The sequence below is a fragment of the Patagioenas fasciata genome, chromosome 10 (assembly GCF_037038585.1).
Source record: "Patagioenas fasciata isolate bPatFas1 chromosome 10, bPatFas1.hap1, whole genome shotgun sequence".
Taxonomy (NCBI): Eukaryota; Metazoa; Chordata; class Aves; order Columbiformes; family Columbidae; genus Patagioenas; species Patagioenas fasciata.
This window is the reverse complement of record NC_092529.1, coordinates 13,288,836-13,310,294: the sequence shown is the minus strand read 5'-3', so window position 1 is coordinate 13,310,294 and position 21,459 is coordinate 13,288,836. Positions and strand designations below refer to the sequence as shown.

Below are 21,459 nucleotides of genomic sequence, written 5' to 3'. Positions count from 1 at the left end.
ACGTGATAATAGGCTTATTTTTTTCCTACATAATGGGTTTTTTAAAATATTATTTCTGTAAAATTTCTTCGGGATGAATCATGCCCTTTCTTGCCGAAGGGATGCAATGAAGGGTTGGTTGTCGGTCGCGGTGTGGTTGGTTGGTTTGTTGTTGTCTTTTTTTTTTACTTTTTTAGTTTTCCTTTTTTTTTTTTTTCAGTATTTAAAACAAACTGTCTTGTTTCCGCCTCAGCCCAGCAGGGCCACTGCCCGGTGGGCTCGCGGGTGCCGCCCCTTGGCCCGGGCAGGGCCGCCCCCGGCCGTGCCACGACAGCCCCAGGCGCCCTCCGCGCCCCGCCCCGGCCCTTTAGCCTCACCGGAGCTCGGATCTTGATTGACGTCGCTGCGAGTCCTATGAGCGAAGGCCGCTCCCGCCTCCAGGTCGGTTCGGCCAGTAGGAGCCGGGCGGGGCGGGCCCGTGCTGGTCGCGGTGCGTGTTTCACTTCCGCCGTTAAAGGAGCCGCGTCGCGGAGGAACGCGGCGGGGGCTGCGCAGCGGGCGGGGGCGCGGGCGGCCCCTTTAAACTATGCGCGCGGCGCCATGCAATGGCGGTCGCTGCTGCTGGGGCTGCTGCTGCTGAGGCTGGGGCTACAGGTGCTGCTGGGACTGCTGCCCGTTCTGGCGCCCGGCCTGTGCCTGCGCCGCCGCTTCCCTTTCCCCTTCCCTCCGAACCCCGCCGCGTTCGGCCCGCCCGGCGCCGCCGCCGGCCCCGGCTCCTCGCACTGGGGCTCGCTGCTGCGGCGGGGCGGTGGCGGCGGGGCGGGCGGTGACGAGTACGAGCGGCGGTACAGCGGCGCCTTCCCGCCGCAGCTGCGGGCCCGGCTGCGCGACGCCGCTCGCGGGATGTTCGTCTTCGGCTACGACAGCTACATGCAGCACGCCTTCCCGCGGGACGAGCTCGACCCCCTGCACTGCCGCGGCCGCGGGCCCGACCGCCAGGACCCGTGAGTGGCCGGGCTGGGGCCGGGGGTGGCGGCCGGGCCGGACGGGGCCTGACGCTCGGTGCTTCTCTTCCAGCTCCAACCTCAACATCAACGACGTGCTGGGAAACTACTCGCTGACGCTGATCGACGCGCTGGACACGCTGGCGGTGAGTCCCGGGGCTGGGGGCGCCTCCCAAGCCTGCCCCGGCCGGGAGGAACTCGGCGCAGCGGGTCAGGGGTCTGTGCGGGGCTCTGGTCCCGCCGGCTGTGGTTGCTCCGTTTGCTGGTCCGGAAAGCTTCGGAGCTGCCGCCTCCGCCTGTTCAGTTAAATTTAATCAGGAGGGAAGTTCGGGAGGTTTGTGTTGGCAGCTGGAATGAGCAGACTGAACTTCGCAAATTAGTTTAAAGGTATATTAACGTAGCTAGGATGTATGGTCGAAGCGTAATTCTTTTGCTAATTAAGCTCTGAAGGCGGTGTCCTAGCAGGGTATAGATATTAACGCCTGGAAGGTTGAGGTCAGTTGGATTAGAGGTTTTGAGAGATGAGAAACTCCAGATGTTCTTGAGCATGCCTGAGTCTGCCTGTTCGGTTGTGTTTGGCCGTGAAACAGGCGCCCATCACAATTCACCCGGACCTGGTGTGGGAAACCAGGAGTCCGAGCTCACTCGTGGGCACGGAGCTTTGTTAGAAGGGCTCTGATACCCCAGGTTTGGGTTGTGGGCTGGCTGGATTGAGGTGTGAGCATCATCATGAGCTGTCACCTCAACAGCAGGCAGTGTGCTGGAATGGACTCTGCAGAAAAGACTTATAGAGGAAAATTATGATGGAGCACAGCATTGATTTGTTCAGTGTTCTCCTGAAGGACAGGTCTTGCTGGGTTCATCTGCCGTGACACTGAACAGCACTGATGTCGTCCCTTGCTCTGAGTTCAAACTTAAGACCACAGTAGATGTGATATCTGGAATTGGATCCATATTTTTTAAAAAAGCTAGTGGAGCTGAAGAAGAGGGGTCAATGTAGATAGACTTGGTGAGCAGTTGAAGGAAGACAGTAACAGAAAGCTTTAGGCTGGAGCGAGATACTCCACAGTGTTTTCCAAGGACCTGCCATGGGATAAGTGCTGTTTAGTCTTTGCGTGTTAATGTTGTTAATGCAAAAAGTCCTGATGTTTCATGCAGAGCTGCTGATAGAAAGAGAGATCAGTTCTTAATGCAAAGAGAAGGTGAGGTGACATTGTGAAGAACTAATTAAAATTGTAATGAGGTTTAGCAGTACAAAGTAAAAGGTCTCATACTTTCTTCAGTGGAAGGCTATTAAATCCTTCACTTCTGAGGAGAAGGTGGTGCTGGGTGTATATCAGCTAACAGCTGGATCATGAGCTAACGGGGAAGAGTGAGAGTTCATGGGGATGTATCAGGAGAGATTTCCGGAAGAGACAAAGGATATTTGGGAGATCTTCCCCATGGCTCAGGTGAGATCTCTTTTCTAACACTGTCATTACTCTGGTGTTCAGGAAGGGTGGATTTGAGCTGGAATCTGCATGGGTTGCTGAGAGATAGGTTGGGAGGAGAGTTCATCTTATTCGAGATGACTGAAAGAGCTCTGATTGTTTTGATTGGCAGAGAGGCCCTGGCTGACGTGTAAGTCTGTGTGAAGAATGATGAAAGGAAGGAGAGGGAAGGCTGTACAGCTGCTTCTTACCAGCTAAAGTAGACCATCATATGCATTTCTGATAAAATTTGAAGGTAATATGCCAGTAGCATGGTGTCATGGAGAAGAGCCCCTTTCCTGAACTACCTTATGCATGTTTAGAAACCCCCCTTATGTTTACTTATCTCATTTTTGCGTCTCGGACAGATTCTTGCCCTTCTGGCATGTGGTCATGGCCCTTCAATGTCCAGGATCCATAGTGTGTCTCTTCTTGTGGAGTAGGTGGCATGTGAAAGGACTGTATGTGTGCTTCAAGTTATAAAATACTTCCTGTTGCTACAGTGGAATTGCAGCTCTGTGGTGAGGAGATCTGAGCTGTTGAACTGAAAGTGGCAGGAGTGAACAGAACTGAAAGCAGGATGTGAGGAAAACATTGGTTTTAACTGAAACAGCAGTTCGGGCTTGTGCTACATATGCTGGACCGTTGCCTTCCTGTCCTCGGTCACCAGCGGCTCAGTATCCTGTCCATACCTTTTGGAGTCATGTAGCTTCCTTTTTCAAATACAGGACTTCTGCTTCTTAGAGTCTCTTCTGTTTCAGAAGCTTCTGTGTGATGAAAACCCTTTCTTCTCTTCATCCGCTCAGATCTGTGGGAATGCCTTCCCACGAGGTCTGGGTATGGGAGAGAGCAGACTGGCTGGTCTAATGGTTAAAGAACCAAGTTGGTTTCCCTGTACACCCAGCCCTAACATGAGCTTAAATGAATGGAAATCTGTGTTTTCCTTCCGTATTCTTGCTTCTTTGCAGCTGGGACTGAATTTACATCTGTCTCTGGATACAGTGGAAGTCAGTTGCTAAGGTGAACCTATAGAAAGCTGGCATGAGGGAGCTCCTGGGCATCTTGAGTCAAAAGCCCAAAGGGTTGGACTCCCTTGGTCAAATAAATGTCTAATCAGACATCATTGTTCTGCAGGTTGTGTTACCTTTTAAACTAAATATAACTCGTAAGCTGATAGTTTCAATAGTTGAAACACTCAGTGTTTCTAGATCTTAAAGAGTTTTTAGACTCCTGCTCTAAGCGATTACCCACAGTGCTGATGTTGGGGATGGAAGAATACATGGGTGCATGGATTAGAAAAACAGACAAAAAATGTATCTTTGTGGATTTTTCTGTTTTAATGTACTTTTTTAAAAAAATGCACTTTTACATGTCAGTAGAATGAGTAACTTTCTGGGAAGTCATCTTAGCAGGAGCTTGAAGTACTCTGTACTATATCTAGTTAATATGACTCTTAATCTAAAATGTGAAGTTGCCATTCTCTTCCCCAACTCTCTTCTGAAGCAACAATTAGACAAAATAGCTTTATTTTTATGTAAAAGGTAATGGGAAACTCCTCAGAATTCCAGAAGGCGGTGAAGTTGGTGATTGACACTGTTTCATTTGATAGAGACTCAACGGTCCAAGTTTTTGAGGCAACAATCAGGTATGTTGCTCTAAGTTTCTGTCTTTAAAACAGGACCAAGGTTAAAGACTTGGTGTGCATATATAGACAAACCGAAGTAAAATCGCTGATAAGGATGTCTTTGGTAGGCTTTATTCCATAATTGTTCCTTGAGTAGGTTGTTGTTTAACCTTTTATAAAAATATTCCATCCTTTCATAATTAAAACAGTTTTAATGAGGCACCCGTGACTTGAAGCAGTGGCACAATGGTAGTCTCACCAGTCTGTGGCTTGCTGACTGCTATTTTTCTGTTGTTGCTCCTGCAGCAGAGACTCAGATCTGTGCACAACAACCAACCCTGCTGACAGGCTTTCCCTGTTTTGGTTTTCTTCCGTGGACCTTCTGCTTGCTTTCACTTTCATTGTAGATGAAAACCAGACATGTCTGTCTTGGAGATGAGTTTAAGATATTGTCTGATTTTAAATGGCGGCATTTTCTGAATGTCTTAAACAGTGTATATTCAATTGCTGCTTAACTTGGCTAGGTTTCTTTTTTTCTGAATATTAAGTGTATGTAACAACCTTACTACCATTTGCTGCAGCAGAAAAGGTGGGACAAAGAGGTCTTCATTCATAAATAGACTTGTGTTGTAAGGAACTGCTGCGTCAGGTAAATTTTGCAGAACCAGATTTTGGAATTACTGTGGGTGACAGGCAACCTGACTTGGAGATGTTTTCACTACTGGTGAGGAAAAAAGTAGATCTCTTTCTGTACAGCTTGTAAGGTGCACAAAGTAAACATCGTATTGGCAAGTGCATGGCTGAAGAACAGATTTAAAAACTGAAGATATTTTTCTTTTTCTGTAGGGTTTTGGGGAGCCTGCTTTCTGCCCACATAATAATTACAGATACTAAACAACCTTTTGGTGACATGACCATTAAGGATTATGACAATGAACTGTTGCATATGGCTCGTGATCTAGCAGTGAGACTGCTTCCAGCCTTTGAGAACACCAAAACTGGAATTCCATACCCTCGGGTAAGTGAGCACATCAGCACAGTGGGGAAATAATCCAAAAGCAGTAATTCATCTGTCCTACAACTCGAGTTCTGTGCCCTGTATGTGCCCTTACATGTGCGCTTGGGGTATTGAGCCTGCTCTAAGTTACGTTTAAATGGCGTGGGGGAGAACCACACGAAGTTATGGTGACATAGACATTGTATAATGGACATAAGTTGCTCCTTATGTCTAGTAAATGTTTTCTTTAGGCTATTTTTTCACTCTGTATATATTGTTCTGTACAGGACAGTAGTAATTTGTTTCCATGCTCTTTGGCTGGAACGTGTCCTGCCCCGTGGTTTCTTCCTATATATCACGCAGCAACAAACAATGCTGTCATTAAGAAGGTTAACAAGAAATACTGTAAAGGTAACCATCCTGGGAAAGTGACTTTATTGATGACTTGGTACTAAGACAATTGTGATAAAATAAAACTTATCTAAAATATTTGTCACACTGGGCTTGGAGTTTGTAATTTTCTTGAATACTGCTTAGTGACTACTCAAGAATACTGCAGTATCCTTCAATACTGCATCCTCTTGTTTTAAGCAGATGCAGTTCACAGGGAGAAGAATGTCAGTTCTAGTTGAACAACTCTAAACTGTAAAACTAATTAGCACTTGCCTTAGTAGTTTTAATTTTGACGGACCGCAGCACCGATTTTCCTCCAGACCTGTCAGACTGTAGAAACATAAGCTTTCACTTCTGCTCGGAGTGGTGAAGCAGTTGAGGGTGCTGTAACTTCCCTTCAGCATTTTGCTCCGTGGGGAAGTTGAGGAGCATTCACTGAGGAAAGTCTTGGTTTCAAGAGCACCAGGTGAGGGGAAGCGGTACTTGCATCACCCTTGGAAGAACCTGAATGTTTGGTAGAAATGATGAAAAAGCGGACTGAAATTTGGAAGGATTAGCAAATACAAGAGTAGCAAAAGTGGTTGCCCACCTTGAGCACAATGTTATAAATTTGAAAGATGAATTTCAGGAATCTTTCAGGAAAACTTTTTGACCAAGCAGTGATATGCTGAATTCCTAACTAATACACATTGCACACTTCATATTACAAAAACTGATTAAAGGGCTTTATAATGAATACAAGACTGCAGATGAGAGCCCAGCTGTATGAGATGCAGCTGCCTCCTTGCTGTTAGCACTCTCTCTGCCCGCTCCACAGGTCAATCTGAAGAAGGGAGTACCTCCAGACGGCAACAATGAAACGTGTACTGCAGGAGCCGGTTCCTTGCTGGTGGAGTTTGGCATCCTGAGCAGGCTGCTCGGCGATTCCACGTTTGAATGGGTGGCCAGGAGAGCTGTGAAAGCGCTCTGGAGTCTCAGGAGCAATAATACTGGACTGCTTGGTAATCTTCTTTAAGGTGATGCTGTGTTGCCTGGGTCTATGTTTTAACCTCACACAGTCTCCTGTACCAGGATGCCATCATGCTGCAGGTTTCTTTCATGTTTTGTAAACTTTGTCAGTTTGCTTTCTCTGTGATTGTTAAGTCGTGCTCTCCTTGTGTACTCACGGTTTGTGTTGAGCAAATGGCACTTCATAATTTCATAAAAAAAATGGAGTATCCAAGTGACTTCTTAAGGCACAGATTTCCAAAGACAAATTTTTCATTGAACTGGGAAATGAAACTGAAGTTCTTCCATTTGTATCTCCATTAAAATAATTTAGATTGGCAGATGACCAAAAGTACTTAAAGCAACTGTGTGGGTGTGCTAGTTCCTTGGACGAATGCACTATAACACTTTATTTTGATAGTAATCTTTGATCATTCCTCCTTAAGGCATTTTGAAGATGTAATATTTCTAAGTTCTGGTTCTTCATTATTTTTCTCTGATGTACTTGGCAACAGTAGACTAAACTCTTTGTCTGTTCTGAAAGGCAATGTTGTGAATATTCAAACTGGTCATTGGGTTGGAAAGCAAAGTGGATTGGGAGCAGGATCAGATTCATTCTATGAATACCTTCTGAAGTCTTACATCCTCTTTGGTGAAAAGGAAGACTTGGAGATGTTCAATGATGCTTATCGGAACATTCAGAACCACTTAAGAAGAGGGTATGTTGTTTCATATCAGTATAAATTCCTTAAGCAATGACTACTCCAGCAAGATATGAGAGATCATACAGTGTTTTGTGTCATGCTCTTGAAAATCTGTGTTCTCCTTTTTTTTTTTTTAAAAAAAAAAAAAAGTCCTATTTTTTGGGTAGTCAATGTGGAAGTAAATTTTAACCTTCTCTTCACTCCTTAGTCAACTGATCTGTGTAGCATTATTGGTGCAAAGAAGCTAAACTGGTTACTGTCCATGTTAGTAAATGGTAGACTGAGAGAAGGCTGCAGAAATGAAAAGGAAATGTGTTAAATTGGCTGGTTAAGTACTTATTAAGGTTCAGTCTTACCTAGCATGACTATTTGGTAGAGATTCTGCTGACATAACTTTAGGATATGATGTACATACATTGATGAATTCGTTTTTCTGAGAGCATGACTGACATTTTGGTTCTTTTCACAATGGCTTTGGGCCTGGCAGAACAAACCTGTGGCTCATTCTTTTTGCTGGTGACAGCACTGTGAAATGGAACGTGCATTGTGTTCTTCTAAAATAGTGAGTATTTACACATGCCTATTGTTGGCAGTCGAGAAGCTTGCAATGAAGGTGAAGGTGACCCTCCTTTGTATGTTAATGTCAACATGTTCACGGGACAGCTGATGAACACGTGGATTGACTCCTTGCAAGCTTTTTTTCCTGGACTACAGGTAAACTTTCGTTCTCTAAAAAAACCAAACAACACAGTAGAGGGGTGTCAGGCTCATTCTGATCCTAGACTCTGAAATGAGTCTGCATGTCTCTTTTGAGATGGCCCTCAACCTGTGGGTTTACATCTGGTTGCTCTGATATGACAGTCCTAGAGCAGTTCAGCTTCTGCATCAGCTTAGCAACGTTGGAATGCCTGGTCTGCTCTCTGCTAGATTTGAGATGAAACTTCCAACTTTCCTCATTCAGCCTCAGCATTTGTGTACCGTGCCGTGGGGGCTGAACACTGATAGAGCTTTTAGTGTGGAGAAATCAATACATAGCTCTTTCTTTTTTTCTTTGTCTTCCCTTATGAGGTGGCTGTTTTATTATATGGGCTGTTTGTACACAGTGTGGAAAGCAATTTTCTGTCTTGCAGTATTAAGCGTGCGTGTTTGCGGCTGTTGTTACACCTAGGTGTTGATAGGAGATGTGGAAGATGCTATTTGTCTACATGCTTTTTATTATGCCATATGGAAACGATATGGAGCTCTCCCAGAAAGATACAACTGGCAACTGCAAGCACCAGACGTTCCGTTCTATCCACTGAGGCCAGAGTTAGTGGAATCCACATATCTCCTTTATCAGGTACTTGACTTTCTTGAGCTTACAGCTTGTTCTGGCAAAAGTGGTTTCGTTCAGGAAGTCACTCTTTCTACCCCTGGCTCCTGGCCTGCTAAATCTTGGTGCCTCTGGATTTGCCTGTTCCTATACATAGGTCTCTATTTAGGCACTGGATTGTTATGCAATGTAGTTGCTATGTTGTTTGATGAAAAAATAGCCTTTTTTATAAGCCAGGCAAAAATGAGACTGAACCACCTTTTCAAAAATTAGCTGGTGTATTTTTAAAAGGTAGAGAGCTGTGGCTTTTTGGTAGAAATTGTTGAAATAAATGTAATAGCTTTCCTTGCTATATTGTCTAGACACAGTCTTCGACTGGCAGAAGAAGCAGTAAACTGAACTAACTTTCTGGCTGCAAGAAAGCTATAATGGTTTGAATTTACCACAAGCTTTATTAGCGTTGGCACTAAAGCAAATGTGGGAAGATAGCAGAGAGTAATCTAAGTCATGTTCCTATAAAGACAACTATACTGCAATACAGGAGAATCTGATACTACTAGACCTTTGTTGTGTTATTTTTACAAGATTTTGAAATTGCTGACTAACTCTTGTCTGTCTTCCTTATTTAGGCCACAAAGAACCCATTTTACCTTCATGTCGGAATGGATATTCTGCAAAGTTTGGAAAAATATACAAAAGCAAAGTCAGTCTTCAATGTTCTTTGTCTTCTCTCACTGCTATATACATAGATTTTAGAAAGTAAATATTATGTAGAATCCAATCTGCCAAATGTAGGTAAACCAGAAATTTCAGCCCTCCATGAAAGCCACAAGTGATGATTTATTTATTGAGGAATTATTTTTTTCTCATCTGAAAATGAAATCATAGTCCAGTGACAACTTCAAAATTTTATAACTACCTTTAAAAATGCATAATTGATGATCAGTTGCTAAAAACTGGTAAAATTAGTAGCCTTTTGTTTTTCCATGGATCCTGCAAGAATATTTTTAACCTCATGGGCCTATGGTGTTTAACTGAACTGGAGGGAAGGTCTGTGGGATTAATGCCGTTGCATCTCAGCTTTCATCTCAAGGTGGTTACAATGAATCCTGACTAATACTGAGTATCTGAGCTTTTTGCAAGACTCAGAGGGAAGATAGCAAATTCTCATTCAACTGTTGGTATTTCCTAATTTTGTAGACAAGTCTCTACTAACCATAAGACAGTATAAACCAGCACCATTCTGCAGTTAAGTGGGATTCAGATGTGTAGGGGACTGACTGAAAGAATTACAAGTACACTGTGTGACAGGTTGCAGCTTTATTTGTGAAGTGTTGGTGGGAGAGAAGAGTAGGTAGCTCGGGAAGAAACCTTTGCACAAGATCAGGTGCCCAGACCTGGCTTTCTCACGTGCTCAGGGTGGAGAGATTGCCTGTTTTGTGTGAGGTGCCTTGAGAATGTTTTGCCTCTTTGAGAGACTCTTAATAAATCTGCACGCTGGAATAGATTAACCACAAGGTCAACGATTACAGTCTCGTTAGAATCCCAGAAACCAATAATCAGTGCTTACTTCTAAAAAAGATTTGTGTCATTTTACTGTCACCTCTAGTGACAATTGGAATGGTCTGAAGTTACGGAATATCTAGAGAGCACTTCAAGATCAGAATGTGTGGGAACTAAACCCAAACTAATCTTAAATCTTGCAGATGTGGCTATGCCACGTTACACCACGTTGTTGAGAAGACAAAGGAAGATCGAATGGAGAGCTTCTTTCTCAGTGAAACGTGTAAATATTTGTACCTGGTACGTACATGTTCTTCATTTCAAACATGGCACAGCGAGGAGGCAGGACATTGTTAATTAGAAACCGTGCTGGGCTCTGGGGAAGAGAAGGGTTCAGGTGTCAGTGTGTCAGGGAATGTGCTGCTCTTGACCCTACCCTGATCTTGGAGGTGTGGGCAGCTGCTGGCTGGAGAGCTGGCAGCTCCGTTGGGTTGAGCTGGAAAGGACAGGGAACAGGACTGAAGGAGGCTACTGCTGAGCGCTGAGCTGAATCACTGCTCGTAGGCATTTTGTCTGCCTCACAGCAGCCTTTGATTTCTCCCCATTGGGCTTTGGCAGTCACAGCGTTTGAGCCAGCACTGCTTAAGCTGCTGTTCGCAGTCTCCTCTAGTGCAGAAAAACAAATAAACCCGTGACTGGATGGGAACCTCGGATGCCAGCCTGGAAGTGCCTGCATAGTGCAGCTTAGAAAAATACAGGCAGTTTAAATCATGTGAGGTGTTGTTCTTTTGCACTCCCCTTTTAACTGTTAAAATAAATCCCTTGCATTAAAACTATTTATTTCCATTTGCTCTAACAGTAGTTGCCATGTGGTACTAAAAGGTTTGCTTTATGTGATCATTCAAATGCACGAGCGCATATTGCTTGTGGGACATGAAGAGTGTTGCACACATGCTATAGCTGTCTCTCCCATCTCTTGTTTAGTTGTTTGACGAAGAGAATCCACTGCATAAATCTGGAAATAAGTATATGTTTACTACTGAGGGACATATTGTGTCTGTGGATGAACGTTTTCGTAACTCACTGTGGCAAGACATCCTCCCTGGAGAAGTGGACAGCGCAGAAAAAATTAAACCTAACGAATTAAAGGCAGTCAACTTCAGTTCTAATGTAAGGAATATACAGAGTGTTCCTGGTTGTGTTGCTGGAGAAGGGATGTATGTTGAACTGGGTTAGGTGATAGGAAGCCATTTGGAAGTGTTTCCTTTCTAAATGTCAAATATCTGAGAAGCTCCATTGTGAATAACACTGGGGAGTACCCCTTTTAAGCAGCAATTAGTTTTTTCTTTGTTAATTTATTTCCAATTATTTTTCCCTTCCCTTTTGCCCTTAAAATCTTCCAGTGTTGCTCTGATGGAGAAAGAGAAAAGCAGAGAGTTATTTAAACTGAGCTTTTTTTTCCTCAGAATAGTTTTGAGGCACATACCTTTCTTAGGTAGGCATCAACTGAGTACAAAGCTGTGGATCCAGTGCCTATCACCAACCAGAACTGATACATTTTTAATACAGAGCAACTTTTAAAAATCTCTGCTAGCAGGTTCTAGCATGGTTCCTTTCCTTCTCCCCGCAGTCCTGCAGAAAAAGAGCATTATTTTAGAAAACATTCACAGTTGTCACAGCGAAGGAAGTCTCAGTTGAATAACAGGCTGCAGTAGTTTGGTGTGTATTTGGGAGTTTGCAGCCTGCACGGAGGAAACGCGTGCTGCTCACTTATGTGGTTTGTGCTGTAGGTTTGCAAAGAGTGAGGGAGGGTCGGGACCAAAAGTGCAGTTGGTACAACTTTCTGTACTGGGAGGAAGCCTGAGGTTACTGATGCTGAAACGCCCACTAGACGACAGAGGGAATGGGATTGCTTGGTTTTGTATTTGAGTTCTTAAAAATACTCTCATTCTGTTAACAGTGTAACAGAGTTCCTGATGAGAGGAGATACTTACTGCCATTGAAGAGCATCTACATGAGACAGATTGACCAAATGGTGGGCTTGATCTGAATGGTTCTTCAGAGTAACTTCTATCGTATGTCAGGAGGAGCATGAGATTTGGCTGTAGACATTCCTCGCCTCTTCAGCTACACACCTGCATATGCTGAGTCACCGGGGTATCCCCCAGACTTGCTAGTTTTAAATTATGGACATGAAGGGAGATCAAATTATCTTATGAGTTTGGTCTCCTGAACTGTGGTATCTCCATGTGCCACCTGAATAGAGATTTCTTATTTTAAGACTTCCTATGAAAAATGTTGTTGCAAATGAGGGCTGAATATACTTACAGAAGGAAAAAAGAAAAAAAAAAGACAATTGGCTTGTGCCACTTAGCTACCTCTTTGTAGCTGCAACAAATGTCCCTTTACAAAAGGGTCTAGTATTTAATTTGAAATGATCTTGGAATTGGGGAAGGAATGGGAAAGTGCAATTGCTTATGCCAAGTTTAATCAGTGAATTATTCTGACTAGCAATACACAACCTTAAGTACTGCTCAGGTAGGAACCCACTGGTAATGGGTTTTGCTGAAACAAAACCGCTATATCTAGAATAGTATCTTGAAAAGATAATTCCTGATCATATAAGAAGCTATCAGTATAGTCATGATGTCCCTCATATACACAGTTGTATTGAACTGCACGGTCACAAGACCCTGTGCCTGCAGAAACCAGTAATAAAGCAAATCAGGTGCCTTTTTTTGTAGGGGAGTAGAGGGTGGGGAAGGGGAAATTGCAAAGCTACTCAGCTGTCCAAGCTGCTAACTTTATATAGCTTAGCTAAGTTCTGAAAGTTCTGTTGTTTGCCATATATCTAGTGCCTTTTCAGAAGAGATGCTGCTAAAAACCAGCATAACAGTACATGAAGAACAAACTATTTGACATTCCTGACAGCATTAATATGTTAGTGCCTTACGTATTCTTCACTGGCAGGGAAAACTGAGCTTGCTTGGGAAGGTGGGTAAAGTATTTCTGCTTAGCTGGTTACAAAGTACAGTGAATCCCAAAGTAACTTAAAAAGTAACTCACGTATGAGATGACTTTTTTTAAGATACTGGAGGAATATCCACTGTTGTGCCCATCCTAAATAATATTTCTGGGCTGGATTTATTCTGTATCAGTGTAGTGAGTAATGGGGCTGGCTTTGCATCATGGTGGGGATGGAGTTAGCAGGCGGCCTGACCCTGCAGCAGGCTCACCGCCCTCTGCACCAGACAGTTTGGTGCACACTGTGCTGACAGGGTGATGGCTGCAGTGCCAGGCGATGCTGACTGTCACACTCTACAGAACCTGTGAACTGAGCCTCCTGGATCCACTGAGGAGTGGTGAGAACCTGCTGGTGCTTCATCCCACCATCTTGAAATGCAGCTCAGATGTGTTTGGGAAATAACTGTCTCGGAACTTCCAGGAAGAAGCAGTTAAATTCAGGCAGGGCTGTTGAGGGATGGAAACAAACCAAGGCCAAAACAACCTATTATAAATATAACAGGATTTTTTTTAATGTCTTCCCATTGCTTACATGCTTTTTATTTTTGACTACAGTTGAAGTAGTTGAATGTTACTGTTGGGTTAATTATTTTTAAGGCTTAAATATAAAGGCAACCTTGATCTGCTGTGTTTTCACCTTCTTATGACAACATCGGTTTTCATAAACCATATGTTGCAACTCAAAACATTTCTAATAAATATGAAGTTAGTGCTGAAGAGGTTGTTGTTAGAATCTTTTAGTATACAGATGCATCTCAGGGACTTCATTGTAGAATCTTCTATTCCATGATAGATGGATCTTGTATTCAGCCAAAACAATAATAATCCTGTCTTCTTAGTTTTATTGTGTGTGTTTTAAGGGGAGGAGGGTTGAACTGGGGAGAGGGAAATGTGTTAAGATTTCCCAAAACATTGCAATAGAGTCAGTTGCCTTGATGTTTGAGGCAGATGGCAATTCCAACTCCTGTAGAATTGGCTTTGCAAACCTATTACTGGAATGTCTTAACTACCTGTTTCAAAGCAAAACATGAATTCAGGGTGTTGTGATCCAAAGAGGTATTGAGAGAGGTTCAAGATAGAGCTTCTTAACCAGTAGACATTGCCTGGGCATGCAGGTTTACTTCAGTTTGTAAACATGTCAAGAAGGGCAAGAGTAAAGGAGTGATTTCTGCCATACAAGGGAAGGCAAAAGTATGTGGGCTTTCCGAAATGCTGCATCTGGGCCAGATCATAGTTCTGAAATGAGAAGTACGGGGTAGAGTGGAAGCCACACGCAGCATTCCACAAGCGACCATTTAAAATCGTGGTGTAGCAGGTGCCGGGACGGGTGTTACCTGAGGTGTGTTTCTGGCTGCTTCTGGTGAGGATTTTTTCCCCAATGTGGAGTATATTGTGCGATATATTCATTGGGATTGCCTCAGTGTTTTGTGCCTTCTAAAGCACCTGAGCCTGGCAATGGTTCCAGCCCAGTGTTATGCACAGAAATCTGTTTCACAGTTTTTCTCAGAGAATTACAGAACTATAATGAAGTTGCACATTCTAGTTGTCAAGCACACAGGACTAAACAACAACTAGTGTGATACGTTTTTCTACACCTCAGCTGCAAGTCACTTGAGTGTGTTTACAATCCTTCTTGCCAGTCTTCCCTTGCATTCCCACAGTCAGCTTTCCATTGGAGCAGCTTTTGTCTTCAAAGAGACTGATGCTGACTATGTGGTAAAAGACTTTGTATTCTTTAAGGAGCCAGCTTTTCTTCCTCTTTGTTTTAAAAATGCTTTGATACGTTTTTACTCTGTAATGACAGGGCACATGTTATGCACTAAAATTAACACTTCTGTGTAAGTCAATGATATCAAAATGAAATTGATAACTGCTGGAATAACTTGCTGAAACAGACTTTTGTATTCCTTGGTATAATGTGCAATATCAAATTTTCCTAATTAAAAATTCAATATATGCTTAATTGTTGTTTTTCCATGAAGTATTTAATTGGGGTGGGAAATTGTTAAGAGGGCCAAATGCTTATGCATAAAGTGTCCTAAATTTTCGAAACTGAGCTTAAATTTTACAGATCTGCCTCAAAAAATAGTGTATTTGACCACTTTAATGTGTGTGTTTCTTACAGCATAGTTCTTGTAAGGCCATTGTGAAGCTTGCAGGTGATCTCCCAAACACAGGGAAAAGATGAATTTGTGTGTGTATACCTGATCTTTGCCATTCACCTGACATGAAAGCTCCAGCAGTTGAGGAGTGACCTGGGAGTAGGGGTGAGTAAAGGAAAACAAACCTGAAGTCTGTGTTCAGGCAGATTTGTGGCTCTTATTCAGGTTCTCTGTGACTTGGCCCACCTGAAGAACTTAAGACCTCTGACTTCAGTGTCAAAAATCCCTGATCAGTTCTCTAGTTTTGTTCTAGGTGTCTGTGGCAGTCGTCTTGTGTGTGAAGAATGTGAATCCCTGTGTGCCACAAAGAGGGTAGGATGGGAATTCACTTTTTTGAGCCAGCTTTAGTCACGAACTGTTGCTGCTGAGAGCATTGCTGATGTTACAGCGAATACCATGTTACTCCACTTTCTTAGAGGCCAGGAACACTGCTGGGTAGTTTGGGGAGGCTGGAAAAGTCTGCCTCAGCCGGAACTTAACAGTTCTTTCTCTCCAAAGGTAACTTGGCTGTCTTTGCCTTAGACCTGGTGAGCTTGGGAATGCATAATTGAGGCGTGCGAGAAATAGCTTTTATTTTCCCGGGGGAACTGGGACTTCTCAAGCATATCTTTGCGATAACACACAAAATAAGTTCATGGTTTGGAGAAGGGATTACTCTGAGAGTGGGTTTTTTGCCAGCTTGATCTGTCTTTGTTAGTAGATGTGAGATGCCTTCTTATGCATGCTGGATTTTCATCTAGTGAGAATAAGGGACAGCTCTCTACTGCAGGAAAACAGAAAACCCACCGTGTCTCCAAAACAAAAAAAGCCTCGTTCTTCTCCCCTCATCCTCCTTTCATTTTCCCTGCTTACTGATTTGAGGGACAACCTGTGCTGAAAGCAGTGATTGGATGTGGAATGAAGAAATGAGGTGTGGCAGCTGTTGGGCTTGTGAGCAGGTGGGAAGTTCTGACTTACCTGATAGCACTTTCTCCATGAAGAACTTAGCGCAGGTGGGAATTCTGCATGGAGAACCTCGCTGGGCTCTTTCCAGCCTATGGATAACTGCACTGGGAAACAGCTCATGCTGTGTGTAAAAGCAGATACGAGGAAACAAGCTGGTTGACCTTCACTTAGTGTGCTGGCTTTTCTTGTTTTGTTTTTGTTTTGTTTTGTTCTTTTCTGGATTTGTTTTTTCTTTGATTGACGTCAACTCTTCTGTTGTGTTCTGGTTTGCAATCCTGAGTTTTGACCGTTGAAGCTGACAGGGCAGTTTCTGTTGTGTGTCTTGATCAAACTCTCAAGTTACAAGGAAGTATCTATCAAACATTATAATTGCATTTTTGTAATGTTTTTAGAGTTCCTCTAGATTTTTGGGTGGTGAGATTTAAGCTACTTTTCTGGGTTTGAATGTCTAAATGTCAGTTCTGAGGTAGCCCTACATGGGCTGAAAAGCCTGGCTGTGGGGAAAGAGCCCAAGCTCTCATGTTTTCACTGTGGCTGGACCTTTCCTAGTGGTGTCACTTGAGCAACTGTTTGCTGTCTTTTCTTATCTTGTCTTGCTTCCTTGTCTGCTCTGAGTGTTGGTTGGTCAATGTGTTACAGCTCTGGAATGGGACTGAGGGTTTTGACTGCAGTTTCTCGTAAATTCACGCTTAAGAAAATACCTCAGGAAAGCCTCTTCCCATCCTTGGTTTTCTGGCAGATTTATATGTGATAAAAGATCGGAAACCCAAAAGTGTTCATGGGAACTCAATTTATTTTTTTTTTAGGGTATAATGCCTCAGGCTAACCCAGTATTACAGCTGAAAGAAGTGACTATTGGTAGCTGTGGACAAAGCTCTTTGGCTTGGGCTCCCGCGGGTGGGTTTGGTGGCAAAGCTGTAGGTCTGATCTGCTTCCACCAGAGACCACTCTTGTGCCACCGTTTGAAGGTTTCTATAGCAGCAAGTCAAAAACACTATCTTGAAGGTGGAATGTTGGAAAATGTCGGTTTTTCAGCTTTGGTGAGCATCAGTTCTTCAGGGAGAGCTGCGAAGTGTTGAGGGAAGAGGAGCACGAGATGCGTCCCAGCCGCACCGCTCCCTCGCTGTGCTGCTCCCTGCGGGGGCAGAAAAACCGTCTCCTGAGATGTTCACCTTGGTTCTTGCATGGATCAATTTTCTTCATCATGTAGCGCTAGTGCTGGTCGTCTGGCATTACATGGTTTTGTCAAGGAGCTGCGTTTCATTAACTTCAGAGGAAATACAACACTGTTTTTGAAAAAAAATGTTGCCTTTTCTTCCTTTTTTACAGAGGAGATTGATTTTTTTTTTTTCTTTGAAACAGCCTTCAGAAGGAAAAAAAAAGTTTTTAAACAAGCATTTATAATAGAACAAGTATCCCCTTGCTCTTGTATGCTGCTTAATGAAAAAACAAATCATGCAGTAGCTACAGATGATTTGCTGTTGTTATTGTTTTGAAATGATTACTCCCCTTTTCCTTTTGCGTCCATACCCGCAGCTGAGCGCAGCACTGATACACCACAGCAGTGCCTGGATATGCATTTTATGCACAACAGGTTTTTGCTATTTTAATCTGCTGTCATTAAGCAGTGCAGTACTTTTATGAATAATTAATCCATAATTCAGTGAAGGAAAAATCAGATCCAACAGAGTTTGGGGCTGGTTTGGGGGTTTTTTGTTTGTGGGGTTTCTGTTTTGGTTGGTTTGCTCGTTTTTCCTTCTCACTTTTTCCTCCCTCCTGCAGTCTGGGTGTCCTTCTGCTCCTCGGCCCCTTTAGCACCTCTTGGTGCCTGAAAAGAGTTTTAATTTCCAGCTCTGCAACTGCTTTTCCTTCCTGAATTGCATGAGTTATTGCACACTTACTTTTGGTTTTGGGGCCTTTTATCATTTGCATCCTAAATATCAACTGCAGCTTAAAAGCAGGAGTGGTTTATTTTCTTGGTAGATAAGTAAAGAGGCTTTAGGGATAAGTTGATGCCTTTCAACATGCAAAAGCGCTTCTGGTCCTTTTGTGCTCCTGGTGCTGATGGGGAGAGGATCTCTGGAATTTGGAGAAAAATGTCATTGTGACCTGTTACATTTCACTCAAACTTTGACAAAAGACTAGGAATTTGCTACAACAGCCTGGGAGCTGCAAAACTGAAGCAATCAGCTTGCAACTATAATTACAATGTGTCATTTATCTTTGGTTCTCAGATTCTCCAGTGTAATTTCCTGGAGGGATAACTCAAATGATAATGAATGCATGGTTATGAAAGCTGTATTGCCTTGTGATAACAATAAAAATGAAGGTAAATCAAACAAAAAACATATTAGGGCACATTGTACTGAAATGGAGCAGTGTTCACCTCCGGTTTGGCCGCAGTTTGGGGTGGGAACATGCGTGTCCTGGTTTGCTGGAGCAACAGCGGGATCCCTTCTGAAATCCCTGACTCCTGTGCTGCGGGGCTGTCACTGGCCTGCAGATCTGTTGGGACCTGAGGAGGGAGAGGTAATCCTGGGGCTGGAGCTCAGTATGGGGCTGGGGGATATGTGTGTATAAAATCGTGGTTTATCAGTAAGACAGCAATCGATAAGGCTACTCTAACCCTGGATTCTTGCGGTATGTGCAAATCCTGGTTTGTAAGAATCACGAGGTTGAACTCAATGAACGCAATCCTGATCAGCTGTGCGGCAAGCGCTGAGCGGGATCTGTAAAGAGCTTCTGAACCCAGCTCTGTGAAAGCTTTGAAAAGTGAACATTGTGTAAAAGAAAAGAGGTAGAAAAAGGAAAGATAGAAGGGGAAGAGAAGGGTGAAAATGAGCTTTGGTGTTTTTCCCTGCTCGGGCTGCACCTGTGGCAGTGCTGCTGCGGGCTGTCCCAGGGCAACGCTGTCACCTGCTGTCACCCGGTGCACAGGACAGTGCCCTAACGCTTTGGCTCTCAGCAGGGTGCGGGCTGCACCTTGCACCAGTCGTTGGGGAGGCTCCTGTTTCTCAGAGGAGTCAGATATGTTGATTCTTGCTTTAAATGGTACGTGTAGCCATTATAAACCTGTGCATTGCTGTGCAAAGGCAGCTGTTTGGGACACGTGGTGCCACGTAAGCCAGTTAGAGTGCTCATAGGGAGCGGCTTTCCCTGCTACGGCCAGAGCACCTCATCACCTTGTGAGGGAGCTGAGCTCCTAGGTGTGATTTCAAAACAAATAATAACTTGTGCTTTAACAGTCAAAGTGACCAGCCTGGCTGGTGCGCACAGGGCAGGACATGGGGCTGTGTCCCACTCCGAGGTGTGAGCCTGGTCTCTTGCAGCCAGGCTGCAGCTCTTTGCTACCGCAGGCAGCGAACCCCACTAGAGCAAGTGCTCTGAGGTGACACAAATAGTCTGATATATGTAACTCAGAAGATATCTTCCTTTTGCCTAAAGGAGAAGTGAACGTAGCATAATATTGACTTTAAAAGTTTTTTTTTAATTGAGCGTAAATATATATCTCATATTATTTTTTGTTTTATTCTGCTGTTTTTGTCCTGATCATGCATAAAAACCTAAAACCAAAACAGGGTTGAGACTGTAATGACCAGTATACCCTAACGTTCTCTTCCAGTAAAGACCATGAAGAAATGTGGTGATTCACATAAAACGTGGGATTTCTGCTAGTATTTTCCTATCTCCATGCATAGATTTAATCCCAGAAACTACTAAAAAAACCCAAAACCCTCCTCAACTGTCAGTCATGTCTCCTGCAAGTTGAAGGTATAAAAATTCTGGGATTATAGGTCAGCATAAAGCTGGACTTGCCGTGTGGGATGTCCGTATGTGAAACAAAGCAGCTTCCATCAGGGCCCTGTCAAAATTTCCTGATAGAAATCGGTGCAATTAATTTACACACAACCATGGCTTCAGGTCTGTAAATCACAGTGGAAATTTCACACTGTGCTTCCTAAGCGGAGCGTGTGCAGTATATAGCTGTCATTTCCTCATTTAACCATCATTAAAATGAAGTGCTGGCTGGAATCAGTGGCATGTGAAAGGAGAACTTGTCACAAAGATTGAACTGGAACCCCGGTGCTTTATACAAATTAATTGAGCTGAGAGCCTTCAAAGGAAACAAAGATACAATTAACAACTTTTCAACAACAATATCTTGAATGAAAACAATCTCAAATCCGTCACAAAATGTATTTCAAAGTTTATGTGACTAAGAATGGATTTATGTGTAGTGTTAAAGAATTGATACAAAATGTAGAAATAGGACATATTGCACAGTAAAGCAAAAGGTTATCAAGCAAAGAATGGATTGTTATTGAAGTGAAGTACCTGAGTGGCTGCAGTTTTTAACTGTTTTCTCTCTACATTCTTACTAGCAAAAGAAAGAAAACCTCATGGTACTGTACTGTAATACACAGTGATTGTCAAAATACAGAAGAGTCAAGTCATATTTCTCACAAATATCCTATCAATCTTCCCTATCAAATGCTGGGGAAGAGTAAATCTTGCATAAAAATAACAGTATTTTCTGGTAATGAGATTAGAATATTAATTATGTAAAGCTAATCTGTAGCATCAAGTTTGGATTCTTTTTTTTTTTTTTAAATGAAATTACTGATGATCACCCAAAGGACCAGTCTTTCTTCTGAAGGACATGTAGTCTTGTTTTCCTAAAAGTATGTTTTCACGTAGTTTATAATAAAACACTGTAAAAACAAAGATTACCCTTTAACATTTCATTCTTGTCAGGGAAGCATCTCCTGCAAAACACTTACAAATGAGCCTCTTACTTCTCGTCTTGACTGAAATGCATTATGCAGAAATCTGACAACTGTTCAGTACAATTTGCAAGCTGCAGAGAATTCAAAATAGTCTTCGATGTCTAGACAGAAATTCCCTGTATAGCAGGGAGTTTGGGTACATTCTATGCGTTTTATCAGCCCATGTTGTGTTTAATGAAGACATGGCAAGCATCTCTGTGTTATCCTTCGACAGCTAAAAGCTTTTGCTCCAGGTTAATAAACCTGACTTTTTTCCCCTCCCTCCCTTTTTTTCCCCCCTTCAAAAAAACCTAACAGTCTGTCAAGTCTTTTATTACTCTTCTTGAAGGAGTCTTGTTTCGGATGGAGATCTCGTATCAGCACTGATGCGTTCTTCAGCTTCGTGCATGGGAACTGTCCCGTGTGAACTGACTAGGTTCTACTACACAGCAGAGAATTTTGTGTAACAAAATCAGTATCTCACAGCAGATACAAAATAACTAACTGATGTAAGGACTGCAGAAACTGTCCTCACAAGTAATCTGTCAGTATGGATTTGAATGTACACTAATGAAAGCTAATGAAACCAA

The 21,459-nt window shown here is 43.1% G+C and overlaps 1 protein-coding gene across 1 annotated transcript; it reads left to right on the top strand.

Moving 5' to 3' along the window:
• The first annotated feature begins 473 nt into the window (after positions 1-473).
• Positions 474-14,959, top strand: EDEM1 (ER degradation enhancing alpha-mannosidase like protein 1). The gene is made up of 12 exons (XM_065845592.2): positions 474-983; positions 1,057-1,129; positions 3,994-4,097; positions 4,923-5,094; positions 6,284-6,467; positions 6,998-7,172; positions 7,751-7,871; positions 8,326-8,496; positions 9,099-9,172; positions 10,176-10,272; positions 10,957-11,142; positions 11,933-14,959. Exons 1-12 carry the CDS (start codon positions 580-582, stop codon positions 12,020-12,022), a joined length of 1,851 nt encoding a protein of 616 aa, XP_065701664.1. The 5' UTR covers positions 474-579; the 3' UTR covers positions 12,023-14,959.
• The last annotated feature ends 6,500 nt before the right edge of the window (positions 14,960-21,459 follow it).